This window comes from Alosa pseudoharengus, unplaced genomic scaffold (genome assembly GCF_046254945.1).
Source record: "Alosa pseudoharengus isolate Yale_2024_CS ecotype anadromous, Long Island Sound unplaced genomic scaffold, YU_APseudo_1.1 YU_APseudo_1.1_scf_8, whole genome shotgun sequence".
NCBI classification, from domain to species: domain Eukaryota; kingdom Metazoa; phylum Chordata; class Actinopteri; order Clupeiformes; family Clupeidae; genus Alosa; species Alosa pseudoharengus.
The window spans coordinates 32,440,632-32,458,097 of NW_027468870.1; the positions used below are offsets into that span (position 1 = coordinate 32,440,632).

The 17,466-nt window shown below is 44.1% G+C and overlaps 1 protein-coding gene across 2 annotated transcripts; it reads left to right on the forward strand.

Annotated features, from left to right (window-relative positions):
• Positions 1-702: 702 nt before the first annotated feature.
• Positions 703-17,184, forward strand: tbc1d8b (TBC1 domain family member 8B). Of its 2 annotated transcripts, XM_076273752.1 has the most exons (21): positions 703-918; positions 3,783-3,893; positions 4,544-4,662; positions 4,888-5,113; positions 5,911-6,151; positions 6,461-6,668; positions 6,980-7,147; positions 7,592-7,723; positions 7,992-8,142; positions 8,288-8,502; positions 8,766-8,883; positions 9,331-9,616; positions 9,801-9,927; positions 10,051-10,149; positions 10,508-10,576; positions 11,825-12,065; positions 12,214-12,279; positions 12,589-12,678; positions 13,237-13,290; positions 14,129-14,226; positions 14,573-17,184. In XM_076273752.1, exons 1-21 carry the CDS (start codon positions 792-794, stop codon positions 15,143-15,145), a joined length of 3,519 nt encoding a protein of 1,172 aa, XP_076129867.1. In that variant the 5' UTR covers positions 703-791; the 3' UTR covers positions 15,146-17,184. The 2 variants fall into 2 exon arrangements, with proteins under 2 accessions (XP_076129867.1, XP_076129866.1); XM_076273751.1 differs by lacking the exon at positions 12,589-12,678.
• Positions 17,185-17,466: the final 282 nt, after the last annotated feature.

Genomic DNA, 17,466 nt, shown 5'->3' on the forward strand with positions numbered 1-17,466 from the left:
AACAAATAATGACATAACAAGTCATTTTTTATTTTTTTCGTTTTTGAGTCTCAATTGAATATCAAATGAACGAATGATACACGGACCGCATTGTCACTTTGCAAATTAAAATACAATTTGTTGGAAATTATTGCAAATTGCAATATTAAATTACATAATGAATTGTCAATTGCATAATGTAATGTCATTTTGAATTGCATATTGCAGATTGCATTCTCATTTGAATAAAGCTACTCATATGCTTCCATAGAGGGGCCCTTAAATGACATAGGCCTACTGTACACTTACAACTGTAACTGTGTCGCAAGTTCGCAACTACTACTACTTTGTTTTTGTAGATGAAAGATGGTAGGCTAATAGGATAATGTGCTCACAATTGTTTTTCACAAAATACTACGTCTTAATTTTTAACATTCATTTTAGTTTTCTATGCCTTTTTGCAAGTCAGAGAAGTCAGAGTTCTTGCGCGCACCCAAGCCATGAGCTGCCGAATGACCTGATCCTGGAACGGTTTTAGGAGTGTCCTCTGTCGTGAGCACAGAAAACATTATGAAAGTGTGGTGGATTATGGGTAATGCTGTTCGAAATAACACAGAGGCCGTGTTTCATAACCATTGGTTACCTCTCAGAACTACAATCCCAGAAACTCTTGGAACGTTGACATTGGCAAAATATCTGTCGACGTGGGGAATGGTTCCACGCGCAAACAAATGTCTACGGATACAGCTGCAGGAATGCAGTGCACATAGTGATATTCATGTTGCTGACAGGGTATACATTTAGATTTCAGCATGTGGCTTAAACCTGAAGAAGTGCTTTTGAAAAATGCACTGAAGTTATGGGCGACAGTGAAATCCAATGATTATTTCATACTGCAGAGACGACGGGGATACGGTGAAGGAAGTGGCGGTTTGGCAGGTAGTGCTACAGTATATGCTAACATCAGCGGCAAGCTAGTCAACAGCTGGATAGTCACTTAGCCACCCCTGGAAGTTGAGCAAATTGAATATAATGACTCCGGGTTTTGTTCATGGAGTGTAACCTCCTGTTGTATGTTTCTGGAACATCTATCATAGCTTGGTGGAAAAAACAGGGACGTTCACGTTAAGTACCACATCGGCACAGGCTGCACTTGACCAGTAAACACGGGCGTTTGCTCTGACAGGTTCAGATTATCTAGATCTGCTGCGGGTCAAATATAATAATGTGTTGGCTAACCTCAGTAACGTTATGTCCAAACATTCGTTTCATGTTAGTTGTCATCAGAGTCATGCTTGGTAGTAGTGCTAACAAGTGACACGATTTGTCAACAAGTAAATGACATGTCATGCGACCTTTGACTTCATTCGATTTCTGACTATTAGAGAACTTATGTCAGAGGCGGTTGATAAAGGTAACTAGACAATCTTTGCTTATGTCCTCTCTCTTCTTGAAAATGAAGTACAAACAGAAAGAACAAATAATGTTAATGATACGGGGGAAAAACATAGTGAAGGGGTTGATGAAGCCACAAAAAAATAGATGCCACAAAAAGATGTAGGCTACTCCATCATGGGTTACATTGATTATTTCTAATCGCTATTAAGTGTCATTTAGTGCTCTCATGATCAGATGCATTATGGGATTGGGAACATGCCTTCAGAGACATTTATTTTTCATTTCGGTGAACATTTCTGTGTGTATTATCTGTAAACGTATGTTTTTGCCATGGCGTGGTGATTATTTTGGACATTGGCTGTACTCTGTCTGATACAAAGCATGACTGAGTTCCTCTTGCTCCAACTGTGAGGCAGAGCTATAATTGTTGTTAATGAGGGTCTTTGAAGGGAATGTTGCCCTTAATTGCTCTTCAAGCTGACAAAGTCAATGGCATCACCCGCTTTACCCTTTCAGCTTGGTGTGGGCTACCCAATTAGCGTGTAGCAGCCTACATTTGGCTCTCTATCTAAAGCCTTAGACTTCTCGGAGTACTGTAATTTTTCATTCTTGGAAATCTGAAAACGGATACATAAATGTACTTGTTTCCATGTGGATTATTGTGCATCATATGATCTATCATTTTGATATCAATCAGTGAGCTGCACGGAATGGTCTAGGTCAAAACAGAGAAAATGGGCTTCCGTTTGACATTTAATCCTGACAGTTTGACTCCTGTCAATGAAGTTAGGAATGTGGCTCTGTATTTGATCAGTTTCATCAGAATGTGTGCATTACATAGAATCTAAGTAGAGAGTCACCGGAGCCTTAAGTAAAAGAATATTATTGCTCATCTCCTTGGGTATAGTAATTTAGCTGTAATTTACTAGGCTGATCATCTCTGTTGGGCCTCTGTTTAGTTCGTGACGAGCTGATTCAATCACTTTCAATATAATTTGGATTAACAATTAGCCACAACCTTATCCCCATTAGAATCCAATGGAATGTTTTCAGATCAGTCATGGCAGTAAATGTGTACTCCCTGTGCCGTCAGACAGAGCCAATGTGGGGAACCAATGCATGACATAAACAGCCTACAACCCTTTGTGCCCCGCTGACCCCTGCCTTGTACATTCCTGTCTGTGCTGGTTGGCGATATGACATTACAATGTTTTTGAAGCGTGGAATAATTCATGAAGGGCACCTCTGGTCCTCGGTAATGTGACACACTTAGCTATGGCATCGCTGAGGCTGGAGGCTCAAATTGTTCGCATAAGCAGAATGGACCTGGTATGCTTCCCATCCCTTGTGTATCCAGCCTACCCTCTCATAACCCTCACAAAGGCAACACATTCAGCACAATATATATGACCAGTGTGCCATTGCTGATTAAAGCTTCACTTCTGATAAAAGTAACCATTTGAAAGACACGTTTGTGTATTTTATTCAACATGTAAAACTTGCTGGATGGGAGGTGGTTACCTTCTATTGATGTTCATTTGATTGATGGGACATAAGCTAGCACTAAATTGCAACCTTCACAATGATGTATTACTGATTAAAAATAGTGCTCGCTTTGTGCCAGAATGTGTTTCCGCTGTCATGTGTATAGCCTACCCTTCTCACTTTCTCACACTCTGTCCTGGACTTCCTCCCATTCTCATTTCCGACACTTCCCCTCAGCCTTTCTCTGTCCAGGACCAGCCCCAGACAGTTGGGCTCTGTGGTTTCAGCTGGATTAGTCAGAGTTTTTTCCTTTTTGTAAGAAGGGAGTGGTTCCTTGTCAGCTCTAATAAGAGAGGAGGCTAACACAGATGTTGGTAGTGAGTGATGACAAGATTCAAACAGGAAATAACTGGAGAAAGTAAGTAACACACGCTCAGAGTAGATCCTCCTTATGCTCCCTCACTAATTTGCTTGAGTGTTTGGACGTCTAGGTCTGTAGAGAACCTCGATATTTCTTTAAAGATGCTGTTAGCCATTCTGGATGACGTGACGTTTCTTGATATTTGAACAAAGCACCAAACAAAAACCACTAAACACCTCTTCCCTTACTTTCCCCAACCCCCTACCCCCTTTCGGGGACTAGCTGGAACAATTTGGTTATGGTTTTGAGGACAGGCTTGCTCCACTTCAAAATCATGGATCACAGAGCGAGGGCTATGTATTTAAACCATGTTTTTGTTTTACAGTATACTGCTCAAAATGGACAGCGGCATTTCTTACAGTACCTTTAATTACAGATAAATGAAGCTGACATAACGACTGTAATGGATGGATAGAACCGGGTTTGGGTATTTGAAACTCCCTCTCTCTTGTTAAATGTCAGCTTGATGAAATATGGTTGTGGTTGTGTTGCCATGCAGGGCTCCTTGTGGGAACTCTGGATGCTGTGCTCGACTCTACGTCCAAGGTCGCGCCCTTCCGCATCCTACACCAGACCCCCGACTCGCAGGTCTACTGGATCATAGCATGTGGTGAGCAGGAGCCGGGCCTGTGTTAACTCTGCTCTGCTGCTGTTGTGGTATCTCACAGATGGCCTCACAGTTTAGCAAACAAGCAAGCAATAAAGCATGTGGAGGATTACAATGATACCATCATTCTCTCTTCAATGTCAGTGTGTACCGCACTTAAACACACCTTGATTAGTCAATATTTATACAGCATGAAAAGGGGACTTGGAAAACCTGCACATCCAGGTATACGCTAGAGAGAAGCTTTATTTACAACCTTTCCATATTCAGTGTACTGCTCAAAGTTTCATCCATTAAAAATGTAGTTATTCCTTGCCGCAGTCACCTTAATGCTAATGCTAGAGCAATGTTTCTCAAACTGGAGGAGTGATCACATTGCAAGTGGGATTCGAGGTCACTAACATCTCACTCGCAAAATGCAACATTTCTAATGACAGTAATAATAATAATAATAGTTCTTATTACATATCTGTCAAACAACTATGTTATGGTGGGGGCGAGGTCAAATGGGGAGGTTGTATACTGTAGAAGTCGTTATATACTGTAGTCGTTATAAATAGATTAGAGTTATCGTTGTAAATAGTCGTTATAAATAGATTAGAGTTATCGTTGTGCTGTTGGGTTGATGTGTGTTCTGGTGTGGCTGTCCACAGGCGCTTCTGAGGAGGAGATCACTCAGCACTGGGAGTGGCTGCAGCAGAACATCATGCGAACTCTCTCCGTGTTCGACTCCAGCGATGACATCACCAGCTTCGTCCAGGGCAAGATCAGAGTAAGCCTTCGCATTCCATTGAAAAAATGGCATTTGTATTTGTACTGATAGAACATAATAGATGTACATGATTTCAAAGTGGGTTAAGGTGAATGTTTGGAAAGTCGATGTAAAGTCTACTGCGTGTAAAGAGTGGATAAGCTATCTTTGTCACACGCTTTGGTGACATGTCTGGGCAGTGCTGTGGGTGCCATCGGTCAGTGCTGTCATGTTTTGTGTGCGTAGGGTCTGATCGCTGAGGAGGGGAAAGTAAGCCTGGTGCAGGAGGAGGACCCAGAGAAGTTTCGTGAGGCGCTGCTCCGCTTCGAGTCCTGGTTTTCGCTGCCCGCCAAGGAGAAGCTGGTGACCTACTACTCGTGCAGCTACTGGAGAGGCCGCGTCCCATGCCAGGGCTGGCTCTACCTCAGCACCAACTTCCTCTGCTTCTACTCCTACCTGCTGGGCAATGAAGGTGAGAAGGAGGAGAGAGAGGACATAGCTGGGATTAGCCTAGAAATCTAGACGCACCCTAGCGGCCGCAAATGTAATTTGCTGCCAGGGTAGTCTAGCAACTCTCCGTTGGCTTGCGAGCTGGAAAAATTAAACTTCGATAAGGCCAATCACATCATGTATAGAGTCGGTAGGCGGGCTTAACATAATGATTGATGGCAGAGTTGCAACAGTTCGGCGTGAATACCCTGCTACTTGAAAACAAAGAAGATGGATGTTGCTGTTGGCGAACAGCGTGACACGAGTTAAGCTTTTTTTAAGTTGGCAAAAGTTTGAACTAGCCAACTAGCTCCGCTGGTGAGGAAACACATGGGACTCATGAGTTGTAGCACTATCCTATTGCGTGCAGAGGGAATTTCAAGACAACCGATCATCCCGCCCCTCAGACTGAGCACTGCGAATGGTGAGTCCCCAGACCCTACATCTTGATGTGGGTCTGGCTCGTCAGGCTAAGCTGGGACATGAATCTGGGTTCAGCATAGCAGGAAGGAAACAAGAAGATATTCAGAATTTAATTTTTTTTTGTTTACTTTTTTAAAATTTGTGCAAAAAGTGCAGTTCATGCATTTGCAAATGTGCAAAAAGTGCAGTTCAAACATTTCAGCTTACATTGGATTTTCCTCAAAAAGCATTTTTGTAGGCATACAACATTCAACCGTTGTTTTACTAATATGGGTCTGTGCTGGTGCCAAGACAATGGAGGTCCTGATGGTGTCTGTCTGTCTGTCTTTCTGTATGATTGGCTTCTTTGCCCTTCAGTGAAGCTGGTGATCTCGTGGGTGGAGATCAGCCGGCTGGAGAAGACGTCGAGCGTGCTGCTGACTGAGAGCATCCGCGTGTGCTCGGGTGGAGAGGAGCACTGCTTCTCCATGTTCCTCCACCTGCAGCAGACCTTCCTCCTGATGGAGCAGCTGGCCGACTACGCTGTCAGACGGCTCATCGACAAGGAGACGTTTCCGAGCGACCACATTCTTACCGATCCGCTGCAAATTACCAAAAGGTGCAAAGCCAACATGCACATACAGGACATACATGTATGTGTGCATGTAGATTGTGAGGGTGCTTTATTAACACAGCTCATAGTGGCTTCATATTTCGTGAGTTTTTTCAACAACAAAAAATCCAGAACTACCTGTCCCTTTTGTATTTGTGGAGCTACTCTAGTCATTGAGCATCTGAAAAAAAAGAACCTAACCATATTGATAACCTTAGTTAAACCTTGACTCCTGTAGTTTAACAAGACAACCATAGACAGCAGTCACAGTTCCTCTTAAGAACCGTGGTTCCACCTTTCTTCATTCGCTTCCAGGGGACTGGAGACTCACGCCAGGAACGAGGCCTTCCGGGCGTTCTTCCGCCTCCCGCGCGAGGAGAACCTCCTGGAGGTCTACGAGAGCTTCCTGTGGGTCCCCTTCAGTCACTTCAACACGCTAGGCAAGATCTGCGTATCAGAGAACTACCTCTGCTTCGCCAGCCAGGACGGCAGCAAGTGCCACCTTATCATTGCAATGCGAGAGGTGAGCCACACATTACCACAGCGTTGAGGATTTTTCAGCCTAGGTGGTTTGTGCCAGTGCCCTATCTGAAGGAGTATGAAACGTTTTCTGTTTGGGTGAATGTTTTCAGGTTCAGTCATGAATTTGTCAGGGAGTAAATGTCACAGCCATAGCATACTGTCAGTTGAGTGCAAAAAATGTCTGTGTTTGTGTGTATTTCTGTGTGTTTGTGACAAATGTGGGCTTATGCTACATTTGTCTGCAATTAGTGTCTCATGGACTGTGTGTGTGTGTGTGTGTGTGCGCGTGCATGTGCCTGTGCGTTGTTTCAGATTCTGAGTGTGGAGAAGCCTGACCGCAGTAGCCGGGCCCTGACCGTGTGTATGCGGGGGAAGCGAGCGCTGCGTTTTTCCGAGGTCCGTGACTTTGAGCGTCTGGCCGGCACCATCCGCAGACAGTGTGGGAACACTGCTAGTCCCCAGCACTCCGCCTCCAGCCAGGTCACTGCTCTCCCGGTGCACGCATGCTTCTGTGTCTCAGCTCGGTGTCATACACTCCTAGCGTATTGCAGCTGTCTCTAGGAAATGGGTGGTTATGGAATGAAACATACATAACATGAAGGCTATGCTAAATTTATTTTATTTACACTTGGAAGAGAAAACATAAATTATCTGATTGTGACAGAAACATTTATTTTTGTAAAGAAGCAAACAGCATGTACCAGTTGCATGTTTAAAAAAGGAGAAGGAAATAGCAAATGTATGGTTTGGAAACCCAATATGTATGAGTTCTAATCACATGTTTGAAACTTCAGTGAGTCTTATTCAGTGAGGATATTCTGTGTGTGTGTGTCTGTGTGTGTGTGTGTGTGTGTGTGTGTGTGTGTGTGTGTGTGTGTGTGTGTGTGTGTGTGTGTGTGTGTGTGTGTGTGTGTGTGTGTGTAGATGCTGCTGGAGTGTGGTGAGGATGAAGAAGGGCTGATGGTTGGCCAGAAGGACAGCAGTAAGACGGTCAGCACAGAGGCCCTAATGAATGTCTTCCATCCCCAGGATGCTGAAAACCTCGACCCGAAAATGGTATTTTGGATATCTATATACAGTAGTTTTTGTGTGTGTGTGTGTGTGTGTGTGTGTGTGTGTGTGTGTGTACATGTTTCCTTCTGCTTTTGGAGTGTGTTAGAAGGGCACACCGTCTCTGACACTTATTTGGAATGTACTGGAATGTGTCTTGCTGCAGTTAGTTTCCCATCTGTCTGTACGTATTCATTGCGTCTGTCAGCTGTGAGATCTCTCTGTTCGAAGGGCATGAGATGATAATTTGGGCTGTAATTGCTGTGATTGACAGCTGAAAGAGAAGATGAAGGAGCAGTCTTGGCAGATCCACTTTGCGGAGTACGGACGTGGAACCAGCATGTTTTGCACAAAGAAAACCAGAGACCTTATTGTGCGGGGAGTACCAGAGTCACTACGAGGAGAGCTGTGGATGCTGTTCTCAGGTACAGCATGTGTGTGGAGAAAGATTGTGTCTCTACTTTCTACATCATTAGGTTTTCAATGTGGAATTACATGTGTGTTTGTTTCTCTCTCTGTGTGCGTGTGGGTGTGTGTGTGCGTGTGCGTGTTTGTGTGTATGTGCCATAGGAGCAGTAAATGACATGGCGACCCACCCTGGCCATTACTCTGAGCTGGTGGAGGCGTCCCTGGGCACCAGTTCTCTGGCCACTGATGAGATTGAGCGTGACCTTCACCGCTCTCTGCCTGACCACCCAGCGTTCCAGAGCGACACCGGCATATCAGCCCTACGGAGGGTCCTCACGGCGTACGCCTACCGAAACCCCAAGATAGGCTACTGCCAGGTACACACATATGTGCAGATGGACAGTCATTGACTAAACTTTATCTTTAACTTCTGTGTCTGGAAAGAGACTCCTATGGCACAACAACCCCCAACAACTCTCTCTCTCTCTGTCTCTCTCTCTCTCTGTCTCTCTCTCTCTCTCTCTCTCTCTCTGTCTCTGTCTAACTCTCTCTGTCTCTCTCTCTCTCTGTCTGACTGTCTATCTCTGTCTCTCTCTCTCTCTCTCTCTCTCTCTCTCTCTTTCTCTGCTCCTATATGCAGGCTATGAATATCCTAGCATCTGTGTTACTGTTGTATGCCAAGGAGGAAGAAGCCTTCTGGTTACTGGTTGCTGTATGTGAACGGATGCTTCCAGACTATTTCAACCGCAGGATCATTGGTAAGACATACAAAATCTATAACATACACACATTCTCTACATGCAGTTATTCGAAGTGCATTTGAATATTTTGAGGCTGACAGATTAATGGATATTTGAACAAAATCGTAATTTGAACTAATGCAGTTAGCAATGATTGTGCTGCTCGCGACTGGGAGTATTTTGCCACTTCCTGGGGCAACATGATGAACATTTACCACCACGTTCAAAAACCCCATAGGCGGCAGCACAATGAATGTACAGCAAGAAAGGCAAGCAGAAATAGTGCTGACTTTGCCCAAAAAGTCATATTTCAGAGTGATTTTTTAACATATCATATGGTGAATACTGAACAGAAGCTTGACTTTCAAAAATGATATTGCAAATTAAATCACAACGAATATAGATATTTTCCCCAAATTGATCAGCCTTTTTTTGAAGAGTTGTCATTATTTTTCTTTCTTGTAGGCGCACTGGTTGACCAGGCCGTCTTTGAGGACCTGATCCGAGAGCACCTGTCCCAGCTGACGGAGCATATGACGGATCTGACGTTCCTGTCGTCGGTTTCGCTGTCCTGGTTCCTGACGCTCTTCATCAGCGTGCTGCCCATCGAGAGTGCGGTCAACGTGGTCGACTGCTTCTTCTTTGACGGCATCAAGGCCATTCTGCAGCTGGGACTGGCCACCCTCGACTATAACATGGAAGCTCTGCTCTGCTGCAACGACGACACAGAGGCCGTCACCATCCTCAGCAGGTGAGCTTCAGTAGACTGACCCCCCCACACACACACACACACACCAGTGTTCTAAGTTTTTTTATCCTTGGTTGATATCATCTTGTTATCTTATCCTCGGCTGATTTATGCTGATGACTATTTTATTTCTTTAAAGTTTATCAACTTCAAGTTACTGTTCTGTGTGTCCTTTTGGCGGTGGCAGGTTTTTTGACAGTGTGGCTAATAAAGACAGTCCCCTGCCTGCCACTGTCCAGCAGGCCCCAGTGGGCAGCAACAACAGAGCGGCTCAGAGAGTGGACATCAGTGACCTCATCAGGGAAGCATATGAGGTAAACGCCCCCAACTACTCTCTCATTCTACTACAGAAATAGAAAAGGCACTGTTTAAAGTCAAACCTACACTTACTGTACACACATAACACATAGATTTTTGCTGACTAATATTTTTTTTAGAAATATGGAGATATCAAATCCGAGGAAGTCGAGAGTATGAGGAGGAGGAACAAGCTGTACGTAATCCAAACGCTAGAGGACACAACCAGACAGAATGCGGTATGTTCAGCTTACATACTCTTGTTTTTTAAGACACAGTAAACAGCCAGGGGTAAGAAAATGTGTTAGTTAGACTTGTGGTGAAATGCAAAGCCTTTCTGGATATATTCAAAGTACCGTTGTAGGTTGTAATGGCCATTCATGTGTGTAAGATCTCATAAAACTTTACTCTCCTTTGTAGTGCTATGTATGCTATGTGTTGTTTTACTTATCAATTTTATCTGGTTGCCGCATTTCCAAGTTTAACACTGCGTTTTGCCTTTTACTTCAAGCATAATTGTTTGTGTTGTTTTCTTGATTGTATTGTATTGGGTGTGTATTGGTGTGAAAAAGTTGTCTGCTCTTTGTTTGTGTGCAGGTCAGGGTGGTGGCCCAGGAGGTCAAGTTCAGCGCTTCACACATGGATGAGCTGTATGTGCTGTTCAAGGTGGGTCAGTGGCGGAGTGTCCACTCTCAGCTCCCTCCGTCTCTCCCTGCAGAGAACACACGTCGCAATTAGCTGTCAACATTGAGCATTGAAAATAAGGGAGATTTCCCGGGTTTCTCACCCAAAATTACGGGAAAATGTCAACATCCGATGGTAGAACTAATGTTATGAGATTGTGAAAATACGGGATATTTTACAGGAAAATATTAAAACGGGAAGACAGCGGGAAACGAGTTAAAATACATGAGAAACCCGGAAAAAAAAACGGGAGGGTTGACAGCTATGACATCCCCATTAGCTGAAACCGCTCTGCCCTATCTAGGGCATGAGGGCACAACGAAAGAGAATGCAACTCCTCTCACAGACCATTAGGTTTATTCAGTGAAATTAATTTTCAAAAAGGCTGCAGTGGCTTCAGAGTGACTCTCGGCCCAGTACACTCAATAAACAAAGACCTCTGAAACAATGATGTATAATGAAATGTGAAAGTCTAAAGGCCGTGGAGCTGTACAATGGCTCAGTGAGTGAGTTAGCTCTCCACTCAAAATGGAAGTTGTTCTTTAAAGAGTGGTGCTTTAAGCAGTGCGAGTGGAGATGGACCAGACAGAAGAAGAGCTACACAGCACAAATAGCACAGCAACTGAATCATACAGTACTGAAGGAATGCACTGTGCGGCTTTTTTAACGCAAAGAAAGGCTGCTTTCACTTGAGAAGGTTCACTGAAGTTGTTGAATGGAGTGATTACTAGTGGTTTAAAGAGATGGTTAGTGTGTCTGTCCAATCAGCGGTGGACCTTGTCTCCAGCGTGCACCTACCTTTTCTGGAATGTTGTTGTGTTTTTAGATTTGCCATTGTGATTCTCTATTCACCAGTTTTTGATTTGTGTAGTTGTATCTCCCATTTGTTGTTGTGTTTTGGACTTCAGAGTCACCGTAGGGAGGGCTTTACATAAGGCAATGGTGATTCAGCACTTGATCAGTGGAACGAAGACACATGACTACTTGGTTTTACAGTGAAACTGCCTCAGCCCTAACTCCTAGAATAAGGGTTGAAATACAATAGCGTTAAACCAATCACAAGCAGTTTCTCCTTAACTTTGTGTCTGGCATTTTGTTCTAGGGTGATGTACTGTGCTTCACCTCATTTGGAGCAGAAATGGCTTGTGCTTTCTCTGATGTGTTGACCCCTCACAGTTCTTTTTGTTTTGCGTTTGGGTTTATTTATTTATTATTTCTTTCTTTCTACAGAGGCAGCACTTCCTGAGCTGCTACTGGACGGTGAGCAGCCCAGCGCTGCAGCACCATGACCCGAGCCTGCCCTACCTGGAGCAGTACCAGCTGGGCCGAGCCCAGTTCACCAGCCTGTTCCTGCTGCTGCAGCCCTGGAGCTCCGGCGCCTACACGCACACGCTCGCCCGCTGGACCTTCCGCCTGCTCGACGACAACAACGACGGCCTCGTCAACTTCCGCGAGTTCTGCCGAGCCCTGGGTAAGGTCGGCCAACGCGTCTTCTATCTTTCGTTCTTTTTTTTTTGCCAATACACTGATAGGAAAGAAAGGACAAATCAGGCCTTAATCAACGGTCAGATTCAGTGAGGATTCAACCCACAAATGTGTGTGTTTCTTTCCCTGTACAGATATACTCTACAGTGGTTCCTTCACAGAGAAGCTGAAATTCCTCTTCAAGATGCATCTGCCACCAGGTATGTGTAAACATGGGGGGGGGGGGGTGCCTAGGGATGCTGTGTAAATGTCACAGACATGTTATCTCTCTGAACTGGCTTTCTGATGCATGTCTCAGTAATTAAGCTTGTAGAAAGGTTCTTCTGACATGCTCTACCAGCCACTCTTCTGGGTCTCTCTCTCTCTCTTTCTTTCCCTTTCTTTTTCTCTCTCTATTTCTCTCTCTCTCCCTCACTGCCTAACATGTCTGTGGGGTTTATTAACACCTTTCCTTGTCTCTCGCATGCGGTGGGTGGCTATGTGTGTCTCAGTAGCTCCTGTTCTCTTAGCCTTCACAGACAGTGCTGTCTCTAAAGCCTGCCAGCCTTCTCAGTCTGTCCCACTGGATGAAGAGCTCCCTAACTTCACCCGCCTGACTGGTCAGCTCGCCCTCTTCTCTTCTTTTCTGTTCGCTCATGTTCTCTTCTGTTCTCTTCACCCCACTTAGATTAAGTCAGCCTTCAGCTTTTTCTAGACGCATCTATTATTAGCGTGAGATGGAGGCTTGTGTGTGTGTGTGTGTATGTGTGTGTGTCGTGTGTGTGTGTGTGTGTGTGTGTGTGTGTGTGTCTAAGAATGCATTGAAGTGTGCTCTCACATTCATGTATGCTTCTGTGCTTTTCATACATGCGTGCATTTGTGTGTGTGTGTTATATAGAGTTAATTTCATTTAAGGCATACATGCATGTGTGCTTTTGTATTTTTCATGTGTGGCGGGTGTGTGTGTGTGGTGGGTGGGTGGGGTGTGTGTGTGGGGGGGGGTGGGTGTGTGTGTGTGGGTGGGGTGTGTGTGTGTGTGTAGGTGTAGGTGTTTTGAGGTATTTGTACGCAGCTTGTTTATAACTACAGCATTGCACAACACCGTGCTGTGTCCCTTGCTTACATCAGAACGAGGCCAGTCAAGTCCTTATTGCTGTCCTCTCCTTATCTCCTTACAGTGTGCTCTCCGGACAGTCCTGACGATGGAGTGATAAGGAAAAGCCCAGAGAAGGGTAAACCATTTCACCCTGCCTTACTTAACACACTGCTGCATAATGTTTTCCTCTTAAACTGTAATTTATGCCTTGTGTGTATCGATAATTGTAAACTTGGTATGACCCGCTGAAAAATCTCCTATGGTATGGAATCGAGTCAGGATTTGAATTGAGCCCAGTTATGCACCTGTTTATGTGCTTTGTTAAAACGTTTGCTTGTATGTTACTTTGCAGGTTGCGTCATGTTTGCACCAGCAGACCTTTTGTACGATTAGGCCTTAAGGAGCTTGCACACTGCTCCAACAAACGCCAACAAACGCCAACAAACTCCAACAAGCACCAACAGTTGGGTCAGTGTGGGCCGGTCGTCTGTGTTTGTTGGCGTTTGTTGGATGGAGTCGTTAAGAGTTTGACATGACAGTTGGTTTTATGAACATTCTAAAGACTGCCACCAACAGCTGGTAGCTTTAGGATGTTGGAGTTTGTTGGTATTTGTTGGAGCAGTGTGCAAGCTCCTTAAAGGGTCATTCACACCAAGAACGATAACGATAACCATAACGATAAAAGCGTTCACACTGAACAACGATAAACAAAGTCTCTCCTTGTGTAAATGAATGTGACGGCTAAAATTAGATGGGTTCTGATTGGCTATTAGCTTTTTATCGTTGAGTTAGTGATTCCCAACGATATCGTTCTTCAGGTCGTTATAGTTATAGTTTATGTGTGAACGTCGTCATTCATATTAACAAGAACAATATTTGTTTATAGTTATCGTTACCGTTATCGTTATCGTTATCGCTATCGCTTTTGGTGTGAATTACCCTTAAGTGTCTTAACGGTGTCTTGTCCTGTTCAGGCCGCGGGAAGGTGGACCTGCAGGCTTATCTGAAGCAGTGGCAAGATGAGATCCAGAGGAAGGAGGAGAGCATTAAAGACTTGCCCAGAATTGATCAGGTACAGATTGTTTTACTTACTGAAATCCTAACAGCAAAAAAAGAGAACAGATTGCAAGTCTTCTGTATCTTAGAAGTGTCTTTATTTCAGTGGCCAAAGGCATTATCTCGAGGTATGTTCAAATTTGCAAACCAAGACAAATGTTTGAAAACACTTGCAAACAGTTTGACGAGGTAGTTCTCTGAGCATACATGAATACTGGATAGAGGATTGCCGTGGAAATAGAATAATTTGTAATATTTACATCCGTTCAAATTTAACTGTGTCCGACTCGAGCTTTCGCCTCTGTTCAGAGAATGTGAATGTGAATGCCCCTCTGGTGTGTCTGTTTGCGGTGCGCCCTCAGGCCCAGTTTATCCAGCTGTCTAAGACGCTGTACAGCCTGTTCCATGGCGACCCAGAGGAGGAGGCGCTGTTCCGCGCCGTGGCCCGAGTCACCAGCCTGCTGCTCCGCATGGAGGAGGTGGGCCGCCGGCTGCAGGAGGACTTGGCTCCCTCCCAGACCTCCTCCACCAGCCCACAGTCCCCCAGCCCCAGCAAGACCCCTATCAGTGCACCGCCGCCGCAAACCGCCAGCCCTGTAGAGGGCGCTGTCGAGCAGCTACAGACCCTCCAGGTAGACCAGGACCCGTCCAGCCCTGGGCAAGTCACCTCGGACGGGGGAGCCCCCTCCTCTCCCGACGGAACCTCGGACCCCCCCTCATCCAGCACCATGGAAACAGAGCCGGCCAACACGCCCTCGGAGCACACGGCGCCGCCCAGCCCTCAGGCCATGGACTGGTCCTTCTCCTTCGAGCAGGTCCTGGCGTCGCTCCTCAACGAGCCTGTCCTGGTGCGCTTCTTCGAGAAGCCCGTGGACGTCCAGGGCCACCTGGATCGGGCCAAGAGAGACCAGCTGAAAGCACAGATCAACAAGTAAGGATCCGGCACAGACGAAGCTTCTAACTGCCCCACCTGAAAGCCATAGCAGCTAGTCATGCCCCTCCAGCCTCAGCATTTTGGTCCTTTTGTTCCCTTTAGCCTGGGAGTGGTCGCTGTGCCCAGCTTTATCCTCTGCTAGAGAGGCATTGACATGATTAGGGTTTTTATTTTCCCCCAATGACTAAAAAAGAGAATAAGAATTTAACAAGTCATTGGTTTTTCATTACGTCGTGTCTTGTTGAGTACTCGTAGAATGACACCAGCCAGACTCATAACTCTGCCTCTATGTCAGTTAGCCTTAATACTCACTGCAAAGCACATGAATACACTAAAATACACACATTCACACACTTATGTACAAACATTAAAACATTATCATGCTTTACATACTCTGTAGATACATACATACTTTGCCTCAACATCAACCTTGAACTGACCTAAACCTACTGTAAGCCCGTGTAAAGAGGGCTTGTTGTAGATGTGTCATATGTAGGTGGTGGTCGTACTGACTCTTAGGGTCTATGGTAAGTTCCTCGTCACAGGATCCCTCGGTTTCGGTCATTCTTTGGTCAATAGTGACATTTCTTCAGGATTAAATCTTAGCATCACCGATCAGGTATGTATTGTTTAGTACAATAAGGGATTATTATGTGCTGTGTGTGTGTGTGATCTACAGTAAGGTTAGATGTAAATATGTGTCAATAAGGTGCTGAGTTTCTGGTTTGTTTGTTATGTTATGTTTTGTTTTGATTTGTTTTGTGTTCTGCTGTTTTGTTTACTTGTTGGCTCTGTGGCATGGGATGGTGCATGAGCATGCAAAAGGGAAAGGTCTGATTGGCCCGCTGTCATTGGACCAATCCTCTGAGTTGCCATCAGAGGCGCTGTAAACACCTTATTGGAACTCTATTATGAAAACCTGAATGCATTTACGTACATTCTTGTTAATATATTTTAATTGTATTTTATTGCGTATTGACATTGCAGTCAGATGAGTGTACCTTATTTCTGTTATGTTTTCATTTGTCAGACTATAGCTTTATTGTTGATGAAAATCATTTATTTTGTTGCTAAGTGTGACCATGCTCATATGGGGCTGCTATAGAGTCTGCATTAGTTCAAAGGGAGTTTTGACTCTGAGTCATTATCAAAAATGATATTCCACAGTGCTTCCAATGGAGCTTGGCTCTAAGAGGACCAACTGCAAAAGTCACTCAATGCATTAAGCCATAGATGGAGTCCAGATAAAAAGACTCTCAATCAATTATTAAAGTTATAAGATGTTACAGAGATGTCTATGATATGAAGATAGATCTAATGTGGATTAATATGTAGAAATGTGTAGTTTCCATTTATTTATATGAAAATATAAAGCAGAGTTAGCCACTGAAGTTGGATCAAAGAATGCTGTTATGCACAATTGCGATTTTTTTTTTTTTAATCTTTTTTTTTAAAATTAGAAAATAGACTACATGTTTTTCTAATTGAAAGGAGAACTTGAAATATGCTTTAGTGCATTACTAATACTGTTTGTATGGGGAGACCACTTACACATGTTTAGTTTTATGAACAAGTCCTTTCCTAGTGGACTGAAGGGGACATTTGATCAGATGTCCCTTTAAAATCACAAGAACAAAGTATTGTGGTAAAAACCTGATGAAGCCGTCACTTGAAAATGAAGCATTTAATTTGCGAAGGACCGTAAGATGTCTGTGGTCTTCATGATGGCTATACGGACAACACCCCACAGACTTTTGACTTAATCCAGATGTACATGGAATATGTATATGTGTTGATAATGACACATAATTTGAAACATTCTCGTGTTTTTTTTTCTCATCAATCTGCTGTCAACATGTTTTGATTTACAGGTGCCAATTTCAGTCAACTTATCTGTGCAATGATTGTAAAATATCTGCAGACTTTGTTAAATATGTCTTAAAAGGTGTTGAAATGTATCTGTTTGTGCCTATCACAGAAGTCACTTTATGTAGATGTCTCTTGTCTCTTATAAGGAAATAAATAAATGCCGTCCTAAAATCATGGATTAAATTATTTCTCATATCACATACTTGCATAGAGGACATATGAATAGAAGATGGGAATTTGTTCATTTCTAAGTGCGTTACCTCCACATCAGGGCTGTAGTGGAGGCTAAACGCCAGAAAACGCAGTTTATCCACCTCTGACATTTCAGAAATAGAGTTTATCCACCTCTTATTAGAGTTTATCCACCTCTCAAAAGAGTTTATTCACCAATTGCAACTTTTAACATTCAAAAATCACACTGTATTATCCACATTCACAATATGTACACTCATC